General features: G+C 56.6%; 1 protein-coding gene across 1 annotated transcript in view; it reads right to left on the bottom strand.

The window, feature by feature from the left end:
* Positions 1-12,029, bottom strand: part of PRRX2 (paired related homeobox 2) — a 41,159-nt gene that overhangs the window by 1,825 nt on the left and 27,305 nt on the right. The window contains exon 2 of the mRNA XM_086684250.1: positions 783-970. Coding sequence (XP_086540376.1) covers positions 783-970 — 188 coding nt within the window. The remainder of the gene's footprint in view (positions 1-782; positions 971-12,029) is intronic.

Here is a 12,029-nt window from a genome sequence, read left to right as displayed (position 1 = left end):
GGGGGGACCCCAAGTCCTTTGGGACGGCGGTGCGGGCCCGCTCTGCCACCAGCTCTGGACGGGCGGCCCCACGGAGCCTCAGCTGCCTCATCCGGAAGATGGGGATGCTAAGGCTGCTGGGTAAGCGTGTGCTGGAGAAAAGGATGCAAAAATGAGCGCTTCGCCGTGGTAAGGCTGCAACTAGAGAGGGGCACTTGGCTCAGAGCAGGGCTGAACACTGCGACACGGCGTTTATTCACCCAAACCTTCCACGCCGGGCACGGCTCCAAGCCCGCTTACAAACATATTAACCAGGGGCGCCCGGGGGGCTCCGTCGGTTAAGCTGCCGACTTCGGCTCAGGTCACGATCTCGCGGTCCGTGAGTTCGAGCCCCGCGTCGGGCTCTGTGCTGATGGCTCGGAGCCTGGAGCCTGCTTGGGATTCCGGGTCTCCCTCTCTCCCTGCCCCTCCCCCGCTCATGCTCTGTCTCTGTCTCAGAAATAAACAAACATTTAAAATAATTTTTTTTTAACTCCCAAATATATCAACTACTTTGGTTCTCATAAGAACCCCAGGAAATAGACCCACGCGATCCTCATTTTACAGGGAGGCACCAGAGAGGTTAGGTAACCTGCCCGAGGCCACACGGCTGGTAAGTGGCAGGGCTTGGCCTCGAACCTCCGTGCTCCGGGCCTCTGACGCTCCCGCTCTTAATTACCGCCCCTCCGCAGCAGCAGCTGCGCCCCCCAGAGGGCGAGGGGGCTGCGCGCTCCCGCGGGCGCCCACGCGTGCGCGGCGCTCACCTGCACACGCGCCTCGCTGAGGTTGACGCGCCGCGCCAGCTCCTCGCGCACAAAGGCGTCGGGGTAGTGCGTGCGCTCGAACACGCGCTCCAGCGCCTGTAGCTGGCTGCTGTTGAACGTGGTCCGGTTCCGCCGCTGCTTCTTCTTCCGCTTGGCGGCGCCGCCGCGCCCGGGGCTCGGACACTCACCTGCGGAGGGATCGAGTGTCAGCAGGTGCAGCCCCGCCCCGCCCCCGGAGGTGCCCAGGGGGTCCCGACCCCCCCACTGGCTCGGCAGCGTGCGCTGGGCGCTCTCCTTGTGTCTCCCTCAGCGGATGGATGGAGGGTCCAGCGGATGGATGGAGCAGATCCCTTGAATTCTCTCCTTCACGCATCCCTTCATTCATCCATCCGTCCATTCTTCAACACGTATTAACTGAGCAGCTACTGTGTGACCGGCGCAGTGCTAGGGCCCACGGGGAATATAACAGTGGACAAAAGCAGTCAGATTCCACAGGAGGTGGAAATGAGCCAGAGGGTGAATCCCAGCAGAGGAGCCGACCAAGGGTCTGTGCTGGCCTCTGGTTCAGAACTGGCGGCTCAGGTAAGGGTGCCCAGCACAACCTTAGGGAACGCACGGGGTCAGCAACTCTTAGCTTTTAGGTTCACCCTGTCCTTTGAGAGGACGGGTTGGGGGGTATTCAGCCACTATTGCCACCTCGATGGGCAGAACTGTTGACTCTTCGTCCCCAAGAGCCCAGTTCATTGCCCACTCCTCCAGGCAGCCCTCCGGATCACCCGGGTCCATGTGGGATCCCCTCCCGCGCTCACCGGCACCAGCCGCGACACTGCCCAGTTCAGCCCTTCCTTACGTATCCGATTTTCTTATTAAAAACGTACATGATAATAACAAAGTAATGTCATTGCTGGTGGCGGGAACAGATTCGAAAACCAGAAGGTGGTAAAAAAGTTACACAAAGTACCCTCCTCTCCCCACGCTTTACCAGATTACAGATGTACATTTAAAAAACTTACAAGCGTGAGACCGTGCTGAACACATTGGTGCTTCAACTTGCCTGTTTTTTACTTGATAATATTCCAGACATTCCATTTCGCATACAGCAAACACGGCCCTCTTTATTTGGATTGTTTTGCATACTCTATTTTCTCTGGTGCTCCCTCCCTCCACGCGTAGGGACTTATTTTTTTTAGGTCCGTTTTTGTTTTTGCTGGAGCATCGCTCTTTGCAAATATAATAAAATGCGTACAATATTTTTCCTATCAAAAAGTCGCCTACGACGTCCTGCCCCCCACCTCACCTCTTCCCCACTTAGCACCTATCTCAGGGATCCCTCCATCCAGGGCACAGAAATCATTCACATTCCTCTCCCCAGCCCCAAGGCCCTTGGCTGGGGGACCGTCCCCTGGTTTATCCTACCAGGGTCCTATGGATGGGCCTCTGGCGTGTTTCCAATCTTCCGCAACTGTAAGAGTGCCATGATGAATAAGCTCGTGAAGACATGATTTTCTATTTTTGCCAGTGCCTGTTTGGGATAGATTCCTAGAAGCGGGAATCTCTGGGCCAATAAAAACCAAAAAAAAAAACCCCAAAAAACCGCTAGATGTGGCCAGGTTCCCGCACCAGCCTTCCCACCAGCGGTGTAGGCGAAGGTCTGTTTTGCCCAGTTTGGACAACAGAACGTATTGTCGGCCTTTGGGAGTTCAGTCCACGCCTTGTGTTTTTGCTTTCCCCGGCGACACGTTCCCTTCATACATTCAGTGTTGTCTGCACAATGCCGGGTATTGGCTCTGCTGAGCATCTAGAACATTCCAGGCCCGGCAATGGCTACCACTCAGTCCCTGCTTTCAAATAAGATCCCACGTGAGCAGGGTTTATTGCCTCTGGGGCAATCCACTGATTGGACTTGAGGCTGAAATGGTCCACGGGACTGGTAAATGATCGTGGGGGCAAAGGGGGGGTCTTCTCAGGCAGGACTCAGGGAATGCCCGGGCACAGATGACCTTACAGCTGAGTTTGGACCAGAAGTTCCCATCTGAGGGCGGTTCTGCCTCCGGGGGACATCTGACAGTGCCTGGAGACAGGTTTGATTGGGAGGAACCAGGGGCGGGAGGTGCCATGGGGATTGAACGGGTGGAGGCCGGGGGCTGTCGCCAAATACCCTTCAGGACGAGAACAGGCCCCCACAGCGAAAAATCTTCTCGTGCACCACGCCCACGGCCCTGGCTCAGCGGGACGTTCAGGAGACACAGGCTGGGGAGCGACAGGGAACGCGAGTGGTCCCAAGGGAGCCGCCGCGTCCCCTGGCCTGGCTCCAGCCTTCTCCCCCCCGCCCCCCCCCAGAAAACGGAAAAGTGGAGGAGAATGCCTGGTGCCTGTGACCGTGTCTCTGCCCCGCATCCCTGTCCCCTGGAGCGGGAGGAAATCTAAACCCAAACAACGAGGGCCCGTGAGCTGAAAACCGGGGGGTGATCAACAGCCCCGAAAGCGGGGACAGAAGCTTCTGGAACACCAGCCAACCCAGAGACGACTTCCGTCCCCCTTCAGGCAACGCCGATTGGGCACACACCCAACGCAGGAGGCATTTCGGCCAAAAAAGGAGACTTTTTCGAGAAGTTTCCGAGCAATCCCAAACGGAGGGTGTCTAAATGAAAACCAGTCTTCAGCCTCTGCCCCGCCAAGTGGGCGTCGGAAGAGACTGGGCTCTTTCGCCGCCGGTTTAAACCGAGTAGTGACTTGGAGCCGGAACCCTCACGCAAAGGCATTTGTCGCCAGGTCCCCGACAACCTGCCACACCAGCCCCAGCTGGGCTCCTGGCCCGGTCTGGGGTCCGCTCTCTCCGGGGTCACAGCAAGGCCGCTCCGACGGGGGCCGCTCAGCCAAAGCTGGTTTGGGGCCACGGGGGGTGCCAAGCGGGCCACCCGCTCCCTAACCCCCACCCTGGGAGGTGTGACCCCATTTCACACACCGGGAAACTGAGGCCAGGGTGGCACCTCTGGGTTGGAATTCATGTTTGTCAGAGGCTCAGCCGGCCCCGGGGCTGTAGGCTCGGCCTCTCCTCCCTCACCCGCCTTGCTCCCAGGGAAGGTGACGCAGGGGTCTGTCACAATCTCAGTCCTGGCTCTAGGAGGCCTAAGTGCGGAAATGCCCTTGGGTCTCCATCCCAGACTGTGGGAAGTACGTCCCTCGGCCCCGCTTTTGTTCCGAAGGAAGACGACACCTCTGGAAGCGGCAAGGGACAACAAACAGCGTGCCCAGAGTCACATAAAGTTCCTAAGAGGAGCAGAGCTTAATTCCGTGCCGAGAGCATAGTAATTGCTCAATCAATGGTGGCTGCCATTGAGGAAGCCAAGGGTCTTTCTCCCCGGCCCTTGGGTCTCCTCGACCCAGCTCGCAGTAGAAAGACGGGTCTGCAGTCCCTGCTGGGGACTGAGAGGCTGAGAGGTGGCCAAGGACGACTGAAGCATCGTCCTGAAGGTGATCCGGGACTCGAACCCACCGGCTGGCCTCTGCTTCCCAGCGGATGTGCTGGATATTTGTTACCCTAAGTCCCTGAGTCACCGCCTGAGAAATGTATTGTGGTGGGCGTGTGTCCCCCTGGGGGCTCCACGCTGGGACTTCGAAGCATTTGGAAAAGAAATAAATACTCACTAAGCCTCAGGCCAGCGATGGCTGGCCCCGCCCCCCCCCCCTTTCCCAGTCGGGCTAGTCCCCAAGTTTCCTTTTGTTCGGTAAAAGTCCTGCTTTTCTCTGGGGTTGAAAAAGAAAGCCTGAAACCGCCTCTCTCTCTCTAGGGGGAGAGAGAAAGGTATTCAGATGGGGGAGGCCCGCCGCCCACGCTCCCTCTCCCTTAAAACCGAATTACTTCGTCCCCCGGTTACATTACAATAAAAAAAAAAAAAAAAAAGAATGACTTGTGCACAGTTTTCTGCCATTAAATTATTTCACACGTACCATTTATTTGGCTGACTGCGGGCCAAAGACATTTAAAAACTCCGCTCTCAGCCAGATAATCGAGTGGTCCTGGCTTCTCTCCCCTGCACCCATGGTTTTTCTTATTCCGTGTAATTTAAGGGTCTAAATAGTCTGGAGGGAATTAACTGCAAATTCTTCCTAAGACAAATAAACCCAGCCTCTTCGTTTCTGCCTTCCTCAAGCTGTTGAGAGACACCCTCTGTTTGTTTTTGCTTCAAATAGTCAGTTTGTGCCTGACCCCGGGGCCGCGGCGAGCTCCAACCCAAATAAATAACTTTTATTAATTAGCATTTATTCTGACCAGAAAAGCAGCCCCTCTCCTCGCCGCACCCCCCCCCCCCAATGTGATCTCTGCCAACACGTTCGCAAAAATAAACAACGGGTCCCCAGGACCTTGATGTGGATTTAACAAATTAACACCGGCCCTTGGTCAAAGGAGCTCCAAGCTGCAGAAATATTTACAGCCGGGAAAGTCTGAGGAAGAGTGGAGAAAAGACGGTGGAGGGCCCGGAGGGGCCTGCAAAAGCTTCGGGCCCACCCCCCAGGTCTCCTGGAAGGGATGAGGGTTCCTCTGAAAGACCCCTGGTTCCGCCTTGTCGGGGCTCAGACGGGAACTCTGGAATCTGTCCTTAGCTGTCTCCGGTGCCAAGAGGGGGCACCCGAAGGGAAATGTGTCACCTCTTCAGGTGAGACGTGAGAGGCCTACAGCCCCGTGGCGGAGGGGGAATGATCTCCAGCAGAGTGGCCAGGGCAAATCTGTTAGCGACTCCCAGCCTCTGGAACCTCCCGGAAAACCGGGAACAACAGAAATGACCTCATTAACCCTCCTATGGGCCTTACACGAGGGCTCCTAGCCCACGATTCTACAGATGAGGCAACTGAGGCTCACCACGGGACAGCGACACATCAAAGCCGTAAGACTCGTCAAGGCCGGAGCTGGGATTTGAACCTGCCGATGGGCACCAGGCCCAGGTTCTTAAACACCTTGGCGCGACGGGGGGGACCGGCCCTAAGAGGCCCGCACCCTCGTTCCTCCTGCAGCGGGATTCTGAGAATCTCTCCGCGGGCTTAGGGTGAACCAGGAGGAGGGACACGGAAGGCAGCAGCTGGAGAAGCGCAGGAGAGAAGGGTGCGCGGGCCGCCCAGCCTGGGAGACAGGGCCAGAGGGAAGCACGGCACCCAGTCAGGCCAACGTTCGAAGGAAGAAAGGAAGCAAAGACGGGAGGGGGGAGGAGGGAGAAAGGAGAAGAAACGTGGTCCCTGGAGCCTTCTGGAGAAGGGCTTCCCTAGGCGGCCGGCCCCACTCCAGCCAGGATCCCAAGCGAGGAACCTTAAGAGCTGGTTTCATGTCCGGCCAAGCTGGCGTTGGTCCCGGACACTGAGGGACGAGGCCTAAGACACAGGGGAGGGGCTCGGGTCCTCGGGTGAGATCACACAGGCAGACTTTCCAGCATCACCTCCCCGGAGGCCCCCAACAGCCTCAAGAGGGGCGGGCAGGGCTGTCTCTGTCCTACAGAGAAGGCAGAGGGAGGCCCAGAGAGGGGCCAGGACCCACCCGGGGTCACACAGCAAGGAAAGCCCACCCCTGCGGCCCTTTCTCTTCTCGATACATCCCTGGTAGCCAGTCGTCTGGGATAATGGAGAGAGGAGGTAGCCCGGCCCCCAGCCCAGGGCTGGGCAAATCCAATGATGAGCACAACGGAAGGACAGAGGCTTTCTCTTGAGGGCCTTTCTGGCTCTATCCAGTGGATGGGGCCACCCAGGCCACCCTGGTGGGCAGAGCCAGGGCCTGGACCTCAGGAGGGCTGGTGGTACTCACATTGGACGTGCCCACCCCTCACTGTGGACCCCTTCTGCATACCATTCCTGGGCTTTCCACCGCCCCCCTCTGTCCCTCCCTGACTTTTACCTTCATGTCTCAGCAGAATGCCCCCTCCTCCAGGAAGCCCTCCCAGACCCCTGTCATAGCTGTGCCACACTGTAGAGCAGACGTGGGGTCATTCGTCCAGCAGGGACTGGAACTTACTGGGTTTTGTCTCTCTGGAACCCATCACAGGACCTAGCTCAGGGTAAACTCTTCACAAATATTTTTTTGAGTGCTGGGTGAACGCGTGAATGGAAAACCTGGGACTGTCACGCCCATACTCCCCTCATAGCCCCCAGGCCAGTGACCGGTGTGTCTACAAGGGGGCCTAAGCAGGCTTCGGCAGACCCTGGAGTCTAGAGGAGGCTGGGGGAGGCTCCCACGTGTCCCCTAGAAACCTCAGCATCGCCCTGGAGGCAGCTGCCACGCATTAGGGTCTCTCTAGGCTCTGGAGCCTCTCCTTCACATGCACAAAGGTCTTGGGGTGCTGCATACGTTTCCACAGGATGACTGGACCCCCTCCCCACCCCAAGAAACCCAGTGCACCAATGGAATCTACCCTACAAGACCACATGAGCTCCTCCCCACCTCAGGGCCTTTGCACATGCTTTTCCCGCTGCACTCCTTCTGCCTCATGCTTACCCAGTTTTTAGTCTAAACCTAAATTCCCTGCCCTGAAAGGCTTTCCAAGCCCCCAGGTCAGGCCAGATCTCCTCGCCACAGGCTCCTGGGCTGTCTCCCTCTCCTGAACGTCTGCAATGAAGTTGTTCTTCTGTTCTGGTTCTCCACTTCGTGCTTGTCTCTTCCCTTTACCTCAGCTCTAGGAGGTAGGGACTATGTGTGCCTTGTCACTGCTATATCCCCGGGACTGGGCAAGAAGTTTGGTCTCAAAAAGATTTCTCAATATAAAGGAAGGAAGGCCTCCCTCCAGAAAACAATGGGAAGTCCCAGCATCCAAACCCAGCTCCCCCTGCCCTTCAAAAGGCCAGACAATGGTTACTTAGATGGGACAACTCAAAGCACAAGCCAGTAAAGAAAGGAAGATAAATCAGACTTCATAAAGATTAAGACTTTGGTGGACACCGTCAAGAAAGTGAAAAAGGGGGTCGGGGCGCCTGGGCGGCTCGGTCAGTTGAGCGTCCAACTTCAGCTTAGTCATGATCTCACATCCGTGGGTTCGAGCCCCGCGTCGGGCTCTGTGCTGACGGCTCGGAGCCTGCCTGGGATGCTCTCTCTCTCCCTCTACTCTGCCCCTCCCCCGCCCTCTCTCTCAAAATAAGTAAACATTAAGAAGAAAAAAAAAAGACAGTAAAAAAGACAACCCAGAGAACGAGGAAAATATCCACAAATCGCGTATTCGGTAAGGGATCGTATTTAGAAAATATGAAGAACGCTTTCAACACGACAATAAAAAGGCAAACCATCCCATTAAAAATGAGCAAAAGGTCCGCATCGGCATTTTCCCAAAGGAGGTATGTGAACGGCCAACAAGCATGTGAAAAAGTGCTCGTCCTGAGTCATCAAGAAAATGCAACGCACAACCACAAGGAGATGCCGCTTCACACCCAGTATGACGGCAAGAATCAGAAGGCAGATAATAACAAGTGCCGACAAGAATTTGGAGACACTGGACCCCCCGCCCCGTGCACCGCTGGCGGGAAAGTCCAATGGTGCGGCCGCTCTGGAAGAGTCTGGCAGGTCCTCCAAATGTGAAATTCCGAGTTACCATCTGACCCAGCAGTTTCACTGCTAGGTATCTACCCCGGGGGGGTGGGGGGGGGGAGGGAATGAAACCTACGTCCACACCACCATACTCCAAACAGCCCGAACTTGGAGACAATCCAAACGCCCCGGCCAACTGATGACTGGGTAAACAGAATGTAGTCTGTCCACACAATGGAATGTTTTTTGACCGTAAAAAGGAACGAGGTGCTGATTCATGCTCTGATGTGGGCGAGCCTTTAAAAACGTTATTTATGTTTAAAAATACCGTGCTACGTAAAAGCAGCCCATGCCATCCAGGAAGGGCCGCATAATGAAGGATTCCGAGGACGAGAAACGTCCAGAACAAGCAAAACCTAGAGAGACAGAATGTCCGTCGGCGGCTGCTAGGGCCTGGGTGGGGTGGGGTGGGGGGTGGACGGTGATGACCGAGGGGTGCGGGGTTTCTGTTTGGGCTGCCGGAAAAGCTCTAAAATCTTGGCGATGGTTGCACAAGTGAACATATTAAAACTCACTGGCGTGCACATTTTAAGGGGATGAATTGTATGGCCCGTGCAGTATATCTCAATAAAGTCGGTCTATAAAAAGAAGTACACAGGAAAGGGTGGGGGCAGAACGTCTCCATGGGAGAGGGGACATGTGGGGCTGCCACCCCTGGGGGAAGCCAGGGGGCAGATACAGACTAGGCCAAAGCCTCTTCTCTGGCCCAGGAGCCTTTTGAGAAATGGCGTCACTGGGCCCAAGGGGGGAGCAGAGACAAAGCTACTGGGCAGAGAATATCTACGTCCTATTCTCAGACACAGAAAAGGGCCAGGGGGTCAAGGCCAGCTACAGCTGGCCATCTCAAAGGCTCTGGGTTTCCCGAGCCTCCTCCTGTGTCCCGCACCGAGGCCTCCGGCTTTAGCAGCCCAAGAGCCAAGGGTTCAAACTTGACATCGGCGGTCGGCCCAGCCTCCTCCGCTCCCCACACCCCCAAACCACCTCCAGAAAGTGGGAGCACAGGAGGGAAGGGAGTCGGGGAGTCATTCAGGAGGAAGAGGAGCAGGCCCCCCTCCCCCCCGGCTCACAAGTTGGTCAGAGAAGGAGGGCAGTGTCTGTCCCGTCTGGTTTTAATCTGAGGTTGGTGGCCCAACGCCAAATTTATTGTCAGACCTACATTTTAATAAGGGGTTGGTATTTGGAGGCAAGCTGCCCTCGTTAACCACTTCCAGACCGGGGTGACGTTGCCGCTCAGGGGCCAGCGTGGGGTCCTGCCTCCCAGTTAGGAGCCTGGGGAGGGGGGGCCTCGCAAAGCCCGCCCCCGGCACCTGCTGGGAACCGCGGTGAGCGCTGATGGTCAGGGAGAGAGACGTTGGGAGAGCTCGGTTCCGAAGGAAACCTGCAAACAGCCCTGGGGGCCTCAAGCCTGGGACTCTCGTCTTCTCGAGGGCTCAGACCTGAAGGGCCCTCACAGCTCCTCTGTCAAAGCCCCTTATTTTTGTAGATGCGCAAATGGCGACAAGGAGGGGGGCGCTGGCTTGGCCAAACGCTCCCAGCGAGGCACTGGGGTCCCAGGTTCTGCCCCCTGAGGCGAGGTGCGATCCCTGAGAACAAACGTGTGCCTCCCCCCTGCTCCCCGCGTCCCTGGGTTCCCCGGGAACGGGGCGGACGCGGCTTACGCCTGACCCAGCCATGGGGCACGCTTGGGGACAGTGGGGGAGGGGCAACCCGCAGCCCACCCAGAGCGCAAATGGTGCCTCCCTCTGCCCCCCCAGCATCTGAGAATGGGGAAAACTCCCCTCTCCCTCGCTTCGGGGCCCTCAGTTTCACCATCTGTGCGCTGGGGTGAGAGGAGTTACCATCGCCCCCCTGTCCCCGATGGAACAGTCCGGGGCTCCCCTGAGAGCTTGACACAGACAACTGTTCTCCCCGCTCTGACTTTTTTTCCCCAAGGGAAACCTAGGCCCTGGCTCACTGGTCCTCCCCCCTGTTTCGACTGCGAACCCCCGGAGGAATCTGAGGAATTCTACGGGTCCTTCCCAGAAAAACACAGGTGCACACAAAATTCTGCCTGGAACCTCGTTCGGGTGATTCACGGACTCGGAGAATCCGGTCCGCAGACCCCACCCTGTAAAGTCAGCGTGACGGAAAGCCAAGTCTCTTTTGCCCCAGAAGGACCCGCCCCCTCCGCCCCCTGTTCCATCTTGGGGTCCCCACCGGTCGCCCCCTCCCACCCCAAGGGAGCAGGCAAGACCGGGGCCTTGCCCATTAGCCCCTCTCCCGAGGCCGGCGGGACCTCGCGGAGCCCTGGCTCTGGGTCCACGCCGCGCTCCCAGAGAGGGTAACCTTTAAAGCACCGCCAGAGGGTTTTTATGACCCGCTGGTGAGTTCCAGGCCTTCTGGAAAATGTGTCTGAGGCTCAGCTCAGAGGAGCTCCAAGGCTGTCTTGACTGTTAGGCTGCTCTCGTCACTAGCTGGGCCTGTGGGTGAGGACACGGGACTCCTTCCCCTCCCTTTTCTTTTCTTTTCCTTTTTTTTCCTTTCCTTTCCTTTCCTTTCCTTTCCTTTCCTTTCCTTTCTTTTCTTTTCTTTTCTTTTCTTTTCTTTTCTTTTCCTTCTCTTCTCTTCTCTCTTTTCTTTTCCTTCCCCTCCCCTCCCCTCCCTTCCCTTCTTCTGTTTGGCCTCCGTTTACTAAACTTGATTACGTGCCTGGCCCTGGGTTATAGAGCCCTGCCTTCAGAGAGGGGAAGTCACCGACCCGGGTCACCCAGCCAGGCTATGAGGCAAGAAATTTATGCCTAGTCTGTCGGTCCCCAAAGCGGTTGCTCCCTGGAGGAGAGCGGCTCCGGTTAACCCTTTCGGGACCAGGGTGAAGTTGCTGCTAAGGGCCCAGTATGGTTTCCTCCGCCCCAGTTTTTTTATTTTATTTTATTTTATTTTATTTTATTTTATTTTATTTTAACGTTTTATTTATTTTTGAGACAGGGAGAGACAGAGCATGAACGGGGGAGGGTCAGAGAGAGGGAGACACAGAATCCAAAGCAGGCTCCAGGCTCCGAGCCGTCAGCCCAGAGCCCGACACGGGGCTCGAACTCACGGACCGCGAGACCACGACCTGAGCCGAAGTCGGACGCTCAACCGACGGAGCCACCCAGGCGCTCCCGCTGGGACTTTGCGGCAAAGTCTCTCCCACCCACAAGCGTGGCAACCACGGGCTTCAGGGCCGCAAACTGGGAATGGCGAGGCATGACACGAAAAGCAGCGATGGGTGCTCTGGCTCTGCCCCGTCCCATGCGGTAGCCGCTAGCTACCCGCGGCCGTCTCCGTTCACATCGATTCAAGTGAAATAACAATATAAATCCCGTTCCGCAGTCACCACGTTTTCAAGGGCTCAACGGCCACAAGTGGGACGGCACGGATAGGGAACATTTCCATCATTACGGAAAGTCGTATCAGCGGGAGCTGCTCTGGTATCCCAATTTTTCTTCTTTTTTTTTTTAACGGAGAGGGAACAAACCACAACAAAGACCAGCCCTGAAGGACCTTTGAAAGAAGAAAAATCACCCCTCGATCCCACCATGCCAGCCTATCGGCTTAGTTTTTTGCGGACTTTTTGGCCCGCGTCCACATGTATCCAGCTTGCACCTGACTCCACTTAATGGTGTGCATGAATAACATTTTCTTTTTTGGACGAGGCATTGGTGAAAAGG

Source organism: Puma concolor, chromosome D4 (genome assembly GCF_028749965.1).
Source record: "Puma concolor isolate L17-30 chromosome D4, mPumCon1.1.hap2, whole genome shotgun sequence".
Classification (NCBI taxonomy): Eukaryota; Metazoa; Chordata; class Mammalia; order Carnivora; family Felidae; genus Puma; species Puma concolor.
The sequence above is the reverse complement of the archived record's forward strand: the minus strand, read 5'-3'. Positions and strand labels throughout refer to the sequence as shown.